This window comes from Drosophila novamexicana, unplaced genomic scaffold (genome assembly GCF_003285875.2).
Source record: "Drosophila novamexicana strain 15010-1031.04,08,12 unplaced genomic scaffold, DnovRS2.1 tig00000960-arrow-arrow-pilon, whole genome shotgun sequence".
NCBI lineage: Eukaryota > Metazoa > Arthropoda > Insecta > Diptera > Drosophilidae > Drosophila > Drosophila novamexicana.
Genome location: NW_020824833.1, coordinates 934,284 through 952,841, shown reverse-complemented (window position 1 = coordinate 952,841; position 18,558 = coordinate 934,284). Strand labels below are relative to the sequence as shown.

Genomic DNA, 18,558 nt, shown 5'->3' with positions numbered 1-18,558 from the left:
ACTCGGCTATTGGTGCTGATCAAGAAAATATATACTTTATGGGGTCGGAGATGCTTCCTTCTGCCTGTTACATGCATTTACATTTTGCACATCGCGTTTTGTCTTCAAATAAACCCTTGTGGGGTATTATAATTTGGTCAAGAGAAGTGTAACGCGTTGGAGTAGACATCGCCGACTCGGCCCGAAAGTATATATATTCTTGATTTCGAGCTTTACCATTTCCTTTCAAGCTTCCTCACCCTCAAGCCAAGATAATAGCGTATTAATCTTCGGTGCACCGAAGAGCCCAATTTTTGCTTTAATTAGGCAGCAGATGATTTTGTTAAGAGAGATTGCCTAACTAGAAGATACCCTGTATCCTGCTCTACAGAAACACATCATAATTTGTCGATATTGAAAATTCTATTTTACGGGCTTAAGATGCTAACCATGTGACAAATTTGTTTCCGGCTTTTGGGTCTTAATTTGATGGATTTCCAACACATTTTCAAATATCCGTCTAAAAATTACTGAAGGTTTAAAAATCATGAAATATCGGGGGCCTACAAATGTCTTTCGAATTTGTTCGTGCACCAAAGCACAAAGCTCCTTTCCTACAAATAGGGCACTTGACTAAAATAATCTTGATCGGAGTATACACACAAAACTTCAAAGCTCCGAGAAGATATCGATGTCGATTTTGTGGAATCGGAATCATCATAAATGTGATAGGTGCCTGCCAAATGTGTAGATAGGTTCCAAATTTATACACTCTTGCTGTAATGGTTTTATTGATGCTACAGATCTTCTGCCCCTTATGCATGATGCACATTTGCACAATTGCACACAAACAATATAACCAATATTTTGTACCCCCTCTCTCTCTCTTTCTCTCTCTCTCTCTCTCTCTCTCTCTCTCTCTCTCTCTCTCTCTACCTCTCTGTCTCTGTCTCTTTCAATCACGAAGTTTCGGCACAGTGGCTTGGCTCTCCAGCCTAGATGCCCGAGAGACTTGTGTTCTGATTTTCGTGGCTTACTTTTTGCACTGGCTATGTGGCACACGCCAACAGGTTTTTGGCGGCAACTGCAGCTGGAAACTAGGCGAAGGCCAATTTGAAGTGAGGCGGAAATCCAAACAGAAACTGGATCTGGTGGTCGGACCAAATGCAAATGTGCCCCAAGCGCAGCCTAGGTTTTATTTGGTAGGAAAAGACCTTGACTTACCAGATGCAATTACCATGACGAGCTCTGAGCCTTTGTAGTTTAAGTATTCCCGCAACGCGATACACACAAACACACATGTACACACACACACGCGCACACACTCACATACAATGTTGCACAGTCTTAAGCAGATGAGCACCAGAAAAAAAAACCAAGCATAGGATTTATGCACTTATTAGAATTCACGTTAGATTCTCGATTGTGCACCTGAACTGACGGCCGGCACTGAACTTGTCAGCTCAAGAGCAGACAAACATTTGGCAGACCGAAATGCGAAAGATTCAAGCCAGGCCTGGGCGGCCAGGTGAGCCGAAGACAAGAACGCAGCGCCGACGGCCGAACGCTGCCGACCACCAGATGCCAGGCGACCAGATGCCTTTCCATTCCACTTTTTCCACTTTGGCAAGTTGCTAAAAGGCAACGGTAAAAACAAAGCCAGTATCAATTGGGGCACCTGGCCAGCAATTGGGCGCTAGCTAAATAGAAATGGAGATGCTGCTGTGGGGCACCAGCTGTCGGCGAAAGGGAATGCCAATGGATTCTGGTAGCAAGTTTTGCTCTTAAAGTAGTAAACCATCTTACACACGCTCTATTATATATGCTAAAGGTGTTTGTCCTGACTGACATAAGAACTAAGGATGCTAAAATTCTTACTAGAGCTTGGCCAAGCTTGTAACTGAGTAACTTATAAATATATTTATTGGGCATTGGAGTTGCCTTCTTTTTATACCCTGAACCTATTAAAAATGGGTATAAGGGTATATTGTATTTGTGCAAAATCCAAATGTTTGTAACAGGCAGAAGGATGCATATCCGACCCGATAAAGTATATATATTCTTGATCAGCATCAATAGCCGAGTCGATCTAGCCATGTCCGTCTGTCCGTCCGTCCGTCCGTCCGTATGTATGAACGCAAGGATCTCAGAACCTATAAGAGCTACAGAAATTTTAGATGTAGATGCTCCTAGTTCCCGCGCAGATCGAGTTTGTTTCCGATAATCGATAACTTACTCCGTTTCCAAGCAATCGATAAAAATCGATACCGATATCCTGTTTTTTTTTTGGCAATTTTTGTAAATAATAAGAGTTAGAGTCACCAAACTTGGCATATAGCTTCTAAAATAAAATATGTATATGCATTTGATGTTGGAAGAAGAGGGTTCAGGGTATCCCCTAGTCGGTGCTCCCGACTAGAACCTCTTACTTGTTATAACAGCATTATAATACCTTCCACATATAACCTTGTGTAGCCGAATGCTTTTCTTTTCATCCGGCACGGGATGACACATGAAAATGCGTTTGAAACCAAGCTGAGTTTTCCTCATATTGGGCTTGTACCAGAAATTTAGTCCACACTCCGAAATTGTTGTGTCCAACATATATAAATCACAATATGCGAATATTTGAAAAAGAACCTATCAATCTGGAATCCTACCATTTATATAGCTCCAACATGTCATAAATGAAGAGCTAATGTCGGAACAATCGCTTTATGATTGGAGTCGTTTCATAAAAAAGACGCTCGACGACCTGATGTTTATATTTGTTTCTTGTTGATTTTTTTGTTTCGATTTCCAATCGAAATATATATATTTAACGTTTAAATAAGAACACCTGCAAAGTTCCAAAGTAGATGCATAAAATGTTGTGACTCGGGTATAATAAGTAGTATGCCTTCCCTTAATCTCGGTTTATCTCTTCTCTAGCGGTTGTCCGGATTGGGCGCAATCTTTTGTGTGAGAAGCTTGCCGTAACCGCCTCGGGCTGCATCGTAATCAGTTCTATATTCGTCGCGCACCTGTCCGCCAGTCTTGCCGCGTCCGTATTGACGGCCCTCAATGAAGCCGGCGTCCCAATCGACACGAATTAGTCGATCGTCCAGTCGCGTACCATTCACAAATCTCATGGCGGCCTCAGCTTCGGATCGCTTGTAATATTCCACAAAGCAAAAGCCGCAGGGCGTCTTCTTGTACTTGTCGAGGCCCATCACAACCATGCGTACATCGCCGCAGCGTGAGAAGAGCTCGTGTATTTGCTCCTCGGCTGTGTAAAATGATAAATTGCCAACATAGAGTGTGCTCGAGTCTCGCAAGGAGCGTTCCTGCTCGAAGCGTGAGCCCTTGAAGTGCTGGTCGCGATACGAGCTCAATTCGATAGACGTCGTCATGTTCTTGAGCTAGAATTCCATTCAACGCAAACTAATCAGATTTGCTCTATTTCGGCTCAGTAGTTATGTCAATATTGCTGTATATGTGACATTTGAAGATGTGCATACTAGTTCGAAGGCTGCGAGCTCTGAAATGTTAAATATGGCTCGATATACGATATGAGCGATATTGCCGGGCCGGGCCGGGTCGTGTTTTTTTTTCGTGTTCATTTTTGGCAGGAGCGAAACTTATAAATTCCGAGTTTAGTCTAGATATCTTGAAAAACAAAAAAGAACTTACTTATCGCAGATAGATGATATAGTGGCCCGATTTGAATACGATTTGGCATATACATGAGAAGCACAGTAAAAACTCATTAGTGCCGATATTGGTCTAGATATATAAATATACAGACAAAAGTTGTTCAAACGTGCATCCACTTTTCAGTCCATCGTTTCCATGGCAGCTTTTTGATAGAATGATCCGATGTCGATAGGACTTTGCATATATGTAGGCAGCATGGGGCAACTTATAAATGTCTAGATATCTTGAAGATCAAATAAGTTTTCATACGAGAACCCATTGCTTAACACATCGTTTCTATGGCAGCTGTAGAATATATATACTTTATGGAATCGGAGAGAACTTATGACAAAATGATAATACCCTCTACTAGGTTGATATCCTTGTAGTCTTGGCGAAAAATGCAAGAAACCAGGTTTTGGTTTGAAATTAATAAGTTAGAACTATCAATTTTATGCATTTAACATATCAAATATAATAAATATTAATAAATTTAACATTTTGCCATATTATTTTCCAGGACGGTTTTTTTAGGGTTAAGGTTCAAAGTCAGTTAATCAAGGTTTGGTTTATGGTAAATCAGAAATTGAAACGTTCTTTTCTTTTTAAGAACTTTAAGCTTATTAAAAATGATGCCAGAAATTTTAGAAATTGTTAAGTGAAAAAGGTGAAAATGAATTTTAGTTAATGATTTTGGTAACCTTGCTACTATCGAAACATTTTCGAAACATAACTGACTTTCTGGCACCTTGGTCTTAATAACATTAGTCGCCATTAAATAATATAATAAATATCATAAATTTACTTGATCTTTACTTTACTTTAAAAAAAATATGAAACATGTGGTGCACCAAGGTTCGAACCCATACCTGGGCTCCCAGATGCGGAAAACCAGGCTCACGAACCCAACCTTGGGGCAAGGCGTTGGTTCGAAATCCTGAAGGTTTTTGTTAGGTTTACAGGCTGGGAGGACACAGGGTTAATAAACTGTATTCAATGCAATTTCCTGTCTTAAATAATTAAATATGTCAATGGAATAAGTTTTGTATAAAAATAGTTTTGTTTATTCATAATGTTTTGCTTTGTCTTTTGTTTTTGTTTTTGGTCTCTGAATGATCGAAATAAATTGTTAATTATTAATTGCTAGTTTGTACATAAAAATAAGTCGCAAGTAGCATTTTTTATTGCATATTTAAAGGCGCGCGCGCGCGCGATTTGCTGCCCTCGCACCTGCCGCGAACTACAGAACCGAACTGAGGTGCAACTCAAACACGCAGAAGCCAAAAACTTGCAATAATCAATGAATCGTGCAACAAAAGGCAATTACGCTACGAGTTTAATATTGGTTAACTGGTTACTGTTATCTTGATTTTGTGTTTGTTTCACATATTGTTTTTAGGCAAATTGAATAAATAGCACACACTTCGTTCGAAAGTTGTGTGAGTTCAAGATTTGCTTAACATATTGTTTTGGTTATCAAATTCCCTTCTTTGTGAGCATGAACAACAATTTGTCTAAATAATAGTATTAATTGTCAAAGGTCTAAGCTTTTATCGCAAGCTACAGGCTATGGATGCAAACAATTCATTTAAATAACAAAATTAGCACAGGCATTTAAAAGAAATTCACATTTTCGATTAGCATGACAGCGCCATCTAGTGACGCGCGCTAGCAATGCAGGTGTCGTCCACAGGCTGCTTTCTATCGCCAGATGGCGCTCCCGCTGCTTGCTAATCGAATCGATTGTATATAATAAGCGTTACACATTGAATTCGTATATAAGAGTGTCTATATATATGCATATATAAGTAGTTTACATATCTGTAGATATATTGCATATCAATCGGGATGTATTAGTCAAATTCCATGTGATTATATATGTATGTTTCGATTTGTGGAAAATAGCGCAGAATTACAATTTGTTATGTTACATACATACATACATAGCTTATTCTATATTACGCTTATACATATACATATGTATATATCATTTGAGATTATAAATCGATAAAGTATTTTGAAACTAGGGCTAATGATTTAGCAACGTTTTTATATCGGGCTACATATCATTTGCATATATATATATATATATATATATATTTAAATTATTTATATATGTGTGTATATATATCTATATGTAGGTGTAAACACTTTCTTCAGACTTAAAAATGGAGTTGTTATTGGTGTAGTTAGTTTAGAATTACATGTTGTATTATTGCTGATGGCGTTTGTTTTGCTTTTGTTTGGGCGTGGCATAAGGCTGGCATCTAATCAAAGAACGCAATTGGGGACAGTCGACTATATACTTGCATACATAGGTTAATATTTATATATGTATACATAATTATATATATATATCGCGTTATTCATTAGCTTTAACATTGGGCCAATCATACACGAGTGCATAAGGTTAACTTCTCACGCAGTTTGAACTTCTTCTATTCACGCTATATTTAAGGCAAATCGCACAAGTCAGGGGTTGCATCTAACTCTGGTATATAATGTTCTTACAAATACACATTTATATATGTATAATATAATTAACGCGTGAATAACTTGATGACAAAATACCATATGGTATATGCACATATATATGTATATATATATATATATATATATATATATATATATATATTTGAGTTACATGTAGAAATCAACTGAACCTTTCTCATATGCTATATATAAATACATATGTACCTTTAAGTTAATTGCTAATCTCTGTGGCGCGCTTATTCCATGACAATATGGAATTCAGTCGGGTAATATTTAAAGCTGATATTGCAGATTTACATTTTTTTTTTTTTGGATTTGGTGAGTACAACAACACATCGACACAGACGGACAGCAAAATAAATGTCAAGGGCATATCGGTTGACATTCAGAGGGACATAGAGTCCCAGCCTGGGATGAGATCAGCCTGTTCTAAAGCAGATCTGTCAAGTGTGTGTTAATCCTGGGCTCCTGTTCCTCGTTTAGCTGTACCATCAACCTGTCTACATCGTGTGTGTGTGTGTGTTTGTGTTTGTGTGTTTGTGGGTCTTGCTCTAATCCACGCATGCTTGAGGTATCAATGTACTTAAAAACTGTCTGCCATCCCACTCGCACCCGCTATTGCCGTCTCTTTTTTTTCAGAGGCGGTACTCGTAGTGCGCGGAACGTGAACGCCGCGCACCCGAGTACCAGCGATATGGCACCCGCTGCTGATGCAACGCCAGGCCCAGAGCCAGGCCGGAGGCGCCACCGGCGCTGCCGATGTCCGCCCCGGGACTGCGCGCCAACTGCAGCGTCAGCGCCAGACGCGCCTGCTAGGAGGATGACGAGGCAGATGGCGATGGTGTGCTGGCGCTAGATGTGTGTCGATGCCGTCGTTGTTGCTGCTGCTGCTGCTGCTGTTGGGGCAACTGTGTCACCCCCGGCGATGTCATGCGTCTGGCCAACATGCCAACGGGCAGTGTATTGGCATCCAAATAGGCCTCCGGGCTGAATCGCACGCGACTGTGCTGCGACCCTATGGACCCCTCCTTGGCACTCAAATACGAGCTGTCGTCGCTGGTCAGCGAATCGGGCGGCGTTGGATTCGTGGGCGTGCCCTGCTGCGACGAGATGCTGCCATTAAGCGTGCTGCTGTTGTACTTCTTGAGCGAGCTGCGCAGCTTGCCCTGGCTAATCGCCACTGTCTGCGGCGCCAGCGTCGGGTGCTGTTGTTGTTGTTGCTGCTGCTGCGTATGCTGCAGCTGATAGCTAAGCGTGTGCTGCTCGAAGGGCAAGCTGGCGGGACGTGTAACAGGTGCATATTTGCTGCTGGCCAGCGGACTGTGCAGCATACGATTGATTAGCTTGGGCGAGCCGGCGTAGAACTCCTGTTTGGTGGGCGTCACCGTTGCGATTTGTGTCGCTGGCGCCGGCGGTTCGCAATCATATTCCATATTGAGATTAACATTGAGATTGAGATTGTTGTAATCGTAGAGCAGCTCCTCGTGCTCCAGCAGCACATTCGAGTTGTTTGACACAGTTGAGGGCGTTCGCCGATGGCCCCCAGCACTGACGCCCATTTGGGGAACGCGCGGCGGCGGCGTGCGCGTTTGCAGCGGCGGCAACGCTGCCACCGCTGGCACTGGCACCGGCACCGGCACCACTGGCGCCTCATACTGATAGTCATAGTAATCGGGCAGCCGATGATTGTAGTCGTACGAATAGTCCGGATACGATTTACAATCGCGCTCATATGCGAAATTTAGCTCTGGTCGATACGGAAAGTAATTGGAACCTGCAACCAAAACGAGCAAGCGAATCAGTTGTGTGTGGCTCAATATGGAAAGAATGCCTCCTACCAAAATAGCCATTACGATAGGCGCCGCCATCATTGGAGTAGCTGGGCCCGTTGCGCAGATAATCGGCCGGAGCATATAGCGGCGGTGGTCCAATGCCTCCACCCACGCGAAACTCCTCAAAGACGTCGGCATTGTTGCAGCTGCTGCTGCTGAGCTTGCGGCGCGGCGACGGCGTCGGCGGCTGTGAGCCTGCATAAAGCATCGCCACGGCCTGTGGCTGAGGTTGTGGCAACGTTGTTGGCACCGGCGACGCCTGGTGCAGCTGGTGCTGTGGCGTGCGCTGCAAGGGCGTATAGTAAGTTTGACTGCCACCCACGCGACGCTGTGCCACTGACTGCGGCTTGGGCGTGGTCATGGACGTGTCCAACGGCGAGTAGCTGCAGTGACAAGGAGATGCATTAAAGAGACGATATAAACAGCATGATAAGAGATAACGCCGCCTGACATGCAGATCAGCTTTGATCGGTTAAAGTACCTGCTAACATATTAACATGATGTCAACTTTGACTACAAAGCAAATGTATAACTTATTGTCAATTATTTAACGGCAAGCTAAACATTACGATCAATTAATAGAAACTTTAAAGTGCCTGTTAAGTTAATCGAAACTAGGTAACGATAGCTTGTTTTATATTCCTATATATTCCACTTACCGCACAGCATTATGCTTGTTGGCCAGCTGATGGGCCGCCTCCAGCTGCTGTTCGCTTTGATCGATCTGGTCCGGCTGCTGCTCCTCGATGGTGGCCTTGGGTGCTGCTTTCAGAGCGGGCAGTTCACTGAGCAGCGTGGGATGCACCGGCGAGACATTTGACATGCGGACATCATAGCCGGCGGCAACGCCTGCGAGTACCGATCCCATATTGTACAGAAGCAGCTCGATCACGGAGAGCTTTGGCTTGCGGGCCGAGTCGCCGGCGTAGAGCGTCGGCAGCGGCACGTTGCTGGTAAAGCGGCTGAGCAGATACGGCGATGGCGACATGATGGGCATATTGGCTGGTCCTGGGCGCCAGTCCTCCTTGCTGTTGCCCTGATAGCCTGTGTTGTGGCGGCGGGTTTCCGAGTGCGCAGGCAGCGGGGTGAACAGTTGACGAAACAGTGTTGAGAAACGTGTGGCTAAACTATTACTTGGAGTTTGGTGTTGGTAAGTAGCCGAGTAGCTTTGGTCAACGGGGAAGGGGTTGTGTGGGGGGAGGGGGGGGTGGGATCACCGCAGGCAAAAACCAACCTACACCGCATTTAGGATACAAGAGCTTGGGGCTGGGATCGGGCATTTTCAGCAAAATTAAAAGTGGCATATTTTATCATTTTAATTGTTTTATTGTCAGTTTCGGTTTCAGTGTATTGTTGGAGTTGTTCTTGATTTTTTTTTATTTATTTTTTAATTATTATTATTATATCTTTCTTTTTTGTTTGGTTTGTCCAATGAACATACATAAGTATACAAATTACATTAAAGTAAAACGTAAGAAAACAAACAAATAAACTAAGAAAAAAAAACAAGAATACTCTAGCCGCAAAAGCTCGACTAGCAGATACCCTGTATTCAAGACAAAAACAGTCAAAACTCTGCCTCATCAGGTCAATAAGTTTGTCGAACTCGCCTTTAATATATGTTTTAAGTGAAAAGTTGCATATAATCTCGATTTGCATATGGTAAACGTAAATGCAATCCGAGATTGCCAGGCGATACAGACACATATGTATATGTATATGACACAATATGACACCTTTTTTTTTGAATGGATACAGGGTATAAATCCAAAGTGAACTCTATAATTAAAAGCTTGCATACAATAATACATAAGATGTTTTCTTTCTTGATGTTTCGTTTCTCATCATTTTCACCTATGACACCTTTTTTTTTGAATGGATACAGGGTATAAATCCAAAGTGAACTCTATAATTAAAAGCTTGCATACAATAATACATAAGATGTTTTCTTTCTTGATGTTTCGTTTCTCATCATTTTCATCACAGTTTTTTTTTTTTTTTTTTTTTTTCTGTTTTCGCTTTGATTTCTTTCAAATCAAATACTAAAAGTAGACAAAGGCCAATTGCAATTCAATTAAAATCAATGTATGTAAATAAAACTGCACAAAATACAAAATGAAAATCTACAAACTTTAAAGATTGGAAATGAACAAAGAAACGAAGCTGAATTCGACTAATTCTGGCTAACTTCTTGCTGAACTCAACTGTAAATACTAAGGCTAAGCTCAACTAAGATGTTTGTAATGTATTCTCGTATGTATATAAATATTTTATATATATTATATTTAGATATGTATAGTCATAAAAAAAAATTGTTCACTCAAATGTGAAAAGTGTTTCATAAATACATCATTTTGTAGTGTTGCAAACAATTCATCAAATTTTCACTCCATTGTGTAAGCAAAGAACACGCAAGCAATCCGTTTATATATATACATATATCAAGGTATATTATTTATATGGACCTGAGCATATTCGTATACACATTAAATAACTTGACAGGCTATTTTGTTTTCATTCAACAATTATTAAGATTCTGTTACGTTTCGATTCTCCCTTTCACTGGGGTCTGTGCCATCTCAGAATTTTCCATCGAGGTCTATTGTACCTGAGTTAATGCTTTCAAAATGATTCCTTTCATTTCCGCAATGGTTATCAATTCGCTGAACTCTTTAAACGACAGTTCATATATAGTTTCACAGAAGTCGTATTATATTCTAGTCTAGATCTAAACTTTTGCCATTTTTTTTTTCTAGTTTTTTTTTGCCAGTCTGGAGAGTTCCCTATCTCATCATATCCTCTGTCTTCTGGTATATTTGTTTTTAGCTGTTCGCTTCAGATCTCGACTCAATAGCTCTCCCTTGCAGTTGGCAGTTGCAGTTGCTCTTGAGCACAAATCGCAATGTACTTTGGTTTATTACGCAAAATTTTCGAAATCAACTGCATTTTGGCAGTTTTTAGTTATCTGCGCTATTAGATTCTTCGTCAAAACCAACTCTTTAGCCAATAACCTCTGAAACTTCTTTATCTGGGTTCAATATATATATTTTTAGCGCGATTTCTGACGAATTTTCCATCAAGTTCGTTTTTCTCGCTGATTCGAGATGAAATTTTCGGTCAAAGCTTTTTCCACTAATTCCACTATTCAACACTGAAGTTAACAGTTCTGATAACTGTAAATAAAGTTCAGACCCAGCTTTTTCAAAGTATTCGCGTCGTATCCTCTCTGATCACATAATTTATACTCGTGCCGAGTCGAATAGCTAATTTTCGGAGTTGCTTTGAGCCTTGGCCGAAATCTTTGCTTACACATGGATCAGTAAAAAGATCAAATGAACAAACGAAAGTTCCTTGTTATTTGTTATTGTTATATGTATGCAAGTAGTTAGGAGCTAGTGCTTGTATGTGTGTGTGTGTGTGTGTGTGGGTGTGTGTGTGTGGTTGTGTGTGCATGATATGCCTTAATCTATGGTTTTAATATAAAACAATGGGCTTGTTGCTAGCGGTATACATATATATATATACATAAATGTATACATGCATATGCACATGTATTTGTATTATTATTGATGCAGGACTGCGACGATGCACGGCGTTGACCACAACAACCACCACAACAAGTAGAACTGTCAGATAGAGCCGATACACACACACACACACACACACAGAGACACACACAGAGACATTCAGACGCGCTCCAATTGCTCACAGGACTGCGTTTGGGGCTTTTTGCTTTTGCGCTTCGTGGAGCGTCCTGTTGTGGACTTGCCCGTTGCCAGTTCCGTTTCATATGGATCAATGGCGCAAAATTCGGCAGTGCTGCCGCTTCCGCTGCCAGCTCGGGCCATTTGACTATCGGACAGTTTGGTGTATTTCTTTTTGGACCCGCGCGTAAACAGATTCATTAGGGATCTGATTTTGATGCCACTCGTTGAGTGTTGCTGCGTCGGCTGTAACTGCTGCGGCGGCTGTTGCAACAACAGTTGGCTGCTGGACAGCGCACTGGTTGGCGCTTCCACGGACTTGGATTTGGGTATGTACCTGAGCTTTTGCTTTTTCTTCGTGTGCTTATTGTCCTGTCGCTGCTGCTCGGCCAGTAGATGCTTCTTCATCTTGATCACATCCGGATGCGGCTGGACGTCGAGCATGCGCCGTGTGTGCAGTATGGAATTCTCATGGATGTGGCCGCCATTCTGTGCGGCTGTAGCTGCAGCAACATCTTTGTCCGCATTGTGATCGTCGTTATCGTTGTCGTTATCGCTGCCATTCAAATGATCGTTCCAGTCGTCGTCGATATCGTTGTCGCTGGAGCTGTAGTTGGTGCCAAAGCTAATGGATGCAATGGACGCCTGATGCTGGCTCTGCGCATCACCTGTCGCTGTGGTAATGGCATGCGGCGGCGGCGACTCAAATGTGGGCGAGTTCATTTGAAAGGTAACCGAACTTTTGCGCGAGGTCGAACAGTTGGGGCGCGTCTGGCTAACTGATGCTGAGGTGTCTACTGTTGAGGACGAATGCTCCGAGGAGCAATGTGAGTTAATATTGCGCTGCTCATCTTCCATCTCACGTTCCTGCTCCCGCTCCTCTTCATCCCTGTCATGGTCGGTGCTATTTGGTTGTTGCCGAAAAAAGCAGTGACGCGGAAATTGCGAACCGGACGCATTCCGCTGAAAGCGACTCTCCAGCCCATCCTCCGAATCATCATAGTTATAGTCAGCCCTCGGCTCGGTGAGACGCGTGGCGGAGCTGTACATGGTGAGGTCACCACTCGATTTGGAATTCACACGATCGGTGCTGGCCAATATCTTCTTGGCCACATCCCGATAGAAGGCACGATCGTACGTATTATTGTCGCCTCTCTCGAGCGCGGCGGGCACCAACGGCGACATTATCATCGCTGGCGTTGCGGCCGTCATCTGCGCAACGGGCTGCACAAATTGACTATCCAGCGAGAGTTTCTTGCGGCCTACAGCCGGACTGTTGCCCAGGCTGCCGCCATAGGAAGAGCCTCCTACAACGGGCGCCATTGCGACAGCGGAGGCGCTTGATTTTAAGAAATGAAAACAGCCTGTTGTCGGCGTTAGGGTGTCCGTCTCGGAGCTATCGTCCGAGAGCAGATGCACAACATGGTTTGCACTATACGGCAGATCCAGACCATAATCCTGGCTGCGGGCACGACCATAAATGCTATTGGCAGGCTTTCGGTTAGCTACGTTGTGGTTGTTGTTGCTGTGATTGCCGTTTAATCGTGGCGATGCGTTGGATGAAATGATGCTGTTGGTATTAGTTTTGTGGTTGTTGTTGTTAAAAATGTGATTACTATTGTTGTTGTTGTTGTTGTTGTTGTTGATGATGTTGTTGTTGTGGTTGTTGTTGTTGTTGTTGTTGGTATGCAGTATTAAATATGGCATACCTGTGGCCACACCAGCGCCCACCGCACCCATGGCCGCCACACTGCCGCCCAAATACATGGGCGATGTGGGCGTTGAGCCGCCAGCAATGCTGCCCACGTTGGAGCTGCCCGGCAGCTGAGAAGACTTTGTTGTTGCAGCTATCGCTGTCGCCCCAGTTCCAGCTGTCCCAGCGGCAGCCGCATTCAGCTGCTTCTTGTCCAGATTCGGTGCACTCTTGCTGAATGATGAGTGCGTGGAGCTTTGCGCCGGCCACTCTGGCTGGCCGCCCAGCTGCGGTGGCAGCAGCGAGCGCTCGCGCTGGTGCATCGTCGATGGTCCCCAGGTTTTGTTTTTGTGCCCATCGGTGACTGTCCCGCGCGCCCAAACAAAAAAAAAAAAACAAAGTAAACCAAAGCGCGGAAAGATCAAAGAATAGAAAAATAAAAGAACAAAAAAATATACAAATCAATAAATAATAAAATAATCAAAACTACGATACATTAAACAAACTATACAAATCTTCAATGTGGAACATGCGGAATTGAAACATTGAACATGTTTCATGTTCCTTTCGTATTAGTTAGCAAACAGAGCTTAAAAACTCTGTGATGTTGTTATTCCGACCTTTTCGGTAACCGATAAGTGATTAAGGTGCTTGGTAAAAAAATTCTATGGTCAAATTCCCCTCATTGCGGTTATAAAAACTGATTTAAATGCTCATTTGTTGTTCCATTCCAGTTCGTTTCAGTAATCTTCTTAATTTCATTTATCATAATATCAATTATATTGTTATAAGACAAGCAGATCAACTGATTAAATTAAATGATCCAACCTCATTTTATTTTTATTTTTTAGTTGAAACTGGAATTGCAAACAAACTGAAGTGGAGAAGAGAAGCCTTTTGGGGAAACCCTGACGCGGAATTGGATCAATTTTGCTCAAAAATGTGTACTCAACGACTATTTTGGACAAAGTTTTGTTCTACTCACGTGTCACAATACGCAATCTGGATAGGGAGGGCGAACCTGGCGGCTCGACTTTGTCGCAGACGGCCGTAATTGTGTGCCGGAACTCCGTTGGCAGTGATATCTGCAGTGCTTTCTGTGATGGAGATGGAAGAATTATATTGTATATAAAGACGTCAATTGTTATTTATTTGGTTTACCTTTTTACTCTTTTTGGGCTTCCGCTTTGATGGCACCGGCACAGGGACTGACACTGGCTGCATCATTAGCTCGCGTCCGAGTATATTGATTTCACGCTGACGTAACTGCTCCTCGAGCTCATGTAGCTTATTGGCCTTCTCCAGCTGCTTCTTTTGCATGAGTACCAGCTGCTCCTCCTTGTTGCGCAGTTCCTATTGGACGAGAAAACGGAAAAACTGACAATGGGACAATTTTTAGTGCAGGGGCGCTCAGTGTATCCAACTGATTGTCTGGCAAATGGCAAGTCATGCAATTATTGTGCCGGTTGTTGGCATACGGAGAGGGGTGCCGGGTGCAGTTGGTCCGGGGGTGGGGGAAAATAAAAACTCAAAGCACACAAAACTCGAATAGCAATGACCAAAATAACATTAACAGAAACGAAGCAAATTGAATTAAAATGGAACAAAATCGAGCGATAAAAATGTTTTTCCCTTTTTTGGAACATGGCGCGCTTACCTCTTCGATGGTTTGAAAACGCTTAACATGGTTTGAAGTTGGGTAACAAATATTGACGGAAAAGTTGATAGAAAAGAAGCGGTAAATCAAATGATTAGACAATTTTGTTTATGTGAGAGCTAAAGAGATATTAACATGTAGAGATACAAAACTAAACATAAAGGGAGAGAGCGAGAGTTTCCTATTGAGGCGCTAACAGAGAATAGACGACGACATTTTTGCATTGGTTCATTGTGGATTTTTGGACAGATACCTTCTCTTTTTCGCGCAGATCGTGCAGCACCTCGGCAATCTCTTTTTTCCACAGTTCCTGCAGATGGTGAAAGGATTCCTGCGGCGTTAGCGTAAACTTGGAGCACGCGCTACTCTCCAGCTGTTCAATAATCTTCTTAAAGTCAGGCCGTCTATGCGGATCGCTTTCCCAGCAGCCTGCAATGGGTAGTAAACGTTTACATTTGGATTTACATTTTTTGTATACGTAGACACTAATATTTCACTCACTTTTCATTAAAGCACCCCAAGTTTCGGGGCAGGTTTTTGGTATCGGCAACGTTAGTGTATTGACAGCGACGCCATACGCGACGGAGAGCGGGTCGAAACCTTTGTAGGGCGTCTCGCCTGTGATCAGTTCCCAGAGCAGCACGCCATAGCTCCACACATCCGATGATCTGTGGATACAATTATTTGCATTCAACTTAATTTTGTTGATATTGTGTCCACATACTTGGAGTACATGCTCCGACTAATGACCTCCGGCGGCATCCAGGCATAGGTGCCAGCAGCGCTCATGCACTGTGTGTTGTACATTTCGCGGGCGAGGCCAAAGTCGGTTATTTTGAGCGTTTTATGATGCAATTGGCTTCCCTCGATGGCCTCATAGATGAGCACATTGGAGGACTTAAGGTCGCGATGTATAATAGACATGGGCGCCTCGCTGTGTAAATAGTTCATGCCGCGAGCAATTTGTATGGCCCAATCGACGAGAACATCAGGCGGTATTTTGCCAGCGAGTATGCGATTCAGGCTGCCGCCTCGTGCATATTCCATGACAAGACACAGTTTGGTCTTCAAACAGACACCGCGCAGTGCCGCGATATTACGATGCTTAAGTGGCCAGAATAGTTTGGCCTCCTGCAGAACATTGTCACGCATGCGCTGCATATCATCTTCGCCAGTTTGATGGGCTATCTTAATGGCAACCTCCTCGTTATCATAAAAGCCACGATGCACTTTGCAAAAGCCACCAGATCCAATCACCTCCTTAATATCCAGCTCTGAGTAGTCAATTTCATGCGGCAACTCCAACGGATCCGCGTCTGTTACAAAGTTGCGGGGAAAAACACCCACCTGGCAATGGTTAAAGACTTAGAGACTGGCTAATTTTCCTTTACTGATCAATAATAACTGTACCTTATCACCGATCTTGCCCGTCCACCAGCCCACATCGCCAGACACTTCACTGTCCGTGGAGAGGACGACAACAATTTGTCCCCGTCGGAGTGTCAGCTCATCCTCGCCCTGTGCATCGTAGTCGTACAGTGCCGTCCACAAGCTAGCATCAGCGCCCAGTGCCGACTCCTCAACACCAAGACCGTTCGCTGCCGCTGCGGCAGCTTCATCTGAGGTCTCGGCATGTTGCAGATTGCTGCTGTTGTCAACGTGCTGCTCCTCGCTAATAGGGAGCATGGCCAGTGCTGCTGCTCCTTTTTGTGCTGCTGCTAAACGATTTGCCGTCGCCTGATCTCGGCCAGCATCAAAAGCTTAAACATGGACGCGCGTTTCTTTAAAGAAACTCGAGACCGTTCAACTGCAATGACGCAAAATCTTGATAAGCAACAGAAAAGAAAAAAAAAAATAAAAAACAATAACACGAAGGCAGGCAATGTCGCGCTGCACTTTCCCCCATCCACCATCCCCCATCCCCCGTCGCAAACGACCATCACCACACCCACTTGGCAGCATGCGCGCGTTTTGTTACTTACACAGGTCTGTTTTGCCGATTTGGCTGCACAGATTTCACTCCTTTAGCTGCTGCTAGTTGCACTTGTCCCACCCGCCCCCTCAGCCAAAAGCACGCACGCACTGCGCACACAATAGAAAACAATCAGAGACAACACACATACACGCACAGAAGTACACGGGATGCTACTGAGCTGAAAGGGGCAATGGCGCAGCTTAATGTATTGGGGCTTTGTTCGAGCTGGAATCAGCTCTGTTATGACTTTAAAATATTTGGAGAACTTCTAACTTATTTCAAATAATTTGCGTTTCTTTTTTTTGTTTTTTTTTTTTTTTTTTCGTTTTTATCGTTTGCGTGCGTGAGTGTATGTGAGCCTTTATGTCTGCTGTTTGCTGCTCGTTGGCTGTTTCGTTAAGTTATATCGTTCTGGAGTTGCAAGGCTCTTGTCTCAATTTCTTCTGTTTGGCATTAGCACTTTAGCAATGTATCGATTTCTGCTTTCGTATATGTTTCTTAAACATAAAAAAAACTTATGTTGAGAAAAACTTGCAGATAGAAATATATCGACGGGCGATAGAAGGCCGACACACAGCTAGCGATTATGGTGGTTCGCCGATATATTGGCATACTAAAAATACTAACGCTGCTTTGAATTAACAGACTTTTAGGTCATTTTTGCGTTTACTGTTAACGCAAAAAATGAGAATACAGTGCTACCGTACATTTTTGGAACAATAACATTTGTGACATATGTGGTAGCTTGGGTTCACAGCCGTATAAAAGTAAATATACGCGTGCATATATTGTTATATATATTTTCGATTCGCATCAAGCTCATTGATGTACCATCTGTTTATCAGTATGAAAACCCTTCGATTTTAGGTAAACTTAATATATTTATAATTCATATGCTAATCTAGTTTATTGTATGACTGTATTTCGATTTGTAAATTATATTATATATTTGTAAATTCGATGAAAACTAAAGAAAACGAGTTTTGTAATATTTTGTTAGTTTAATATTTTCTGGATATAAGCTTTTAAATTATTAGGTCAAGTTACTTCCCCTATTCTGTGGCCTGCCGCAATTGCTTAAGTCTGGCAGCTCTTCACTTAACAGATTGTCTGGCAGCACCACTAAAAACGCAACATTGCTCAACAGTCGCGTTCAATAAAAATGCGGCATTACGAATTTTGTTTAAAATTAATAGCAAAAAGAAAAATAAAAATGTAACTCATTGGCTAAAGCATTGGTACTAAGCCAGGCGTAGTCGAGCAGCTGCTGTTTGCTCTGTATCTCGGCAATACCGCACGCGCGCTCGTTCTCTCTTGCCTCTCGCTCTCTCTCTCGCGTGTCATTGCTGTAGTTGACTTGCCACTGGCTCGGCTGGTCCAGCAGCCCGCTGCGTCGGCATTAGCATTAGCATCCTCGACTGCTGCTGCCGCATTGGCAGCTGAGCCAAAGTCCGTTAACCAGAAACCAGAAAACAGAAACAGAAACAGAAACGGAGCCAGCGCCAGTGCACGGGCCACGGCAACGGCTGCTGTACACATAATTCGCAACG

At 43.0% G+C, this 18,558-nt stretch overlaps 2 protein-coding genes across 5 annotated transcripts; both read right to left on the bottom strand.

The window, feature by feature from the left end:
• Positions 1-2,816: 2,816 nt before the first annotated feature.
• Positions 2,817-3,453, bottom strand: LOC115765341 (nuclear cap-binding protein subunit 2-A). The gene has a single exon (XM_030708851.1). It carries the CDS (start codon positions 3,369-3,371, stop codon positions 2,907-2,909), a length of 465 nt encoding a protein of 154 aa, XP_030564711.1. The 5' UTR covers positions 3,372-3,453; the 3' UTR covers positions 2,817-2,906.
• A 2,855-nt stretch (positions 3,454-6,308) lies between these two features.
• On the bottom strand, positions 6,309-17,579 carry LOC115765266 (mitogen-activated protein kinase kinase kinase-like). 4 transcript variants are annotated; one of them, XM_030708756.1, is made up of 11 exons: positions 17,016-17,579; positions 16,444-16,840; positions 15,758-16,380; positions 15,535-15,701; positions 15,287-15,462; positions 15,034-15,054; positions 14,538-14,729; positions 14,362-14,473; positions 8,639-9,023; positions 7,986-8,362; positions 6,309-7,921 (listed from the first exon to the last, which is right to left on the bottom strand). In XM_030708756.1, the coding sequence occupies exons 2-11, from the start codon at positions 16,717-16,719 to the stop codon at positions 6,960-6,962; spliced, it is 3,291 nt and encodes a 1,096-aa protein (XP_030564616.1). In that variant the 5' UTR covers positions 16,720-16,840; positions 17,016-17,579; the 3' UTR covers positions 6,309-6,959. The 4 variants fall into 4 exon arrangements, with proteins under 4 accessions (XP_030564616.1, XP_030564614.1, XP_030564613.1 ...); XM_030708754.1 differs by lacking the exons at positions 6,309-7,921; positions 7,986-8,362; positions 8,639-9,023 and adding an exon at positions 9,966-13,740 and having other exon boundaries at positions 16,444-16,857; XM_030708753.1 differs by lacking the exons at positions 6,309-7,921; positions 7,986-8,362; positions 8,639-9,023 and adding an exon at positions 9,966-13,740.
• Between the last annotated feature and the right edge of the window lie 979 nt (positions 17,580-18,558).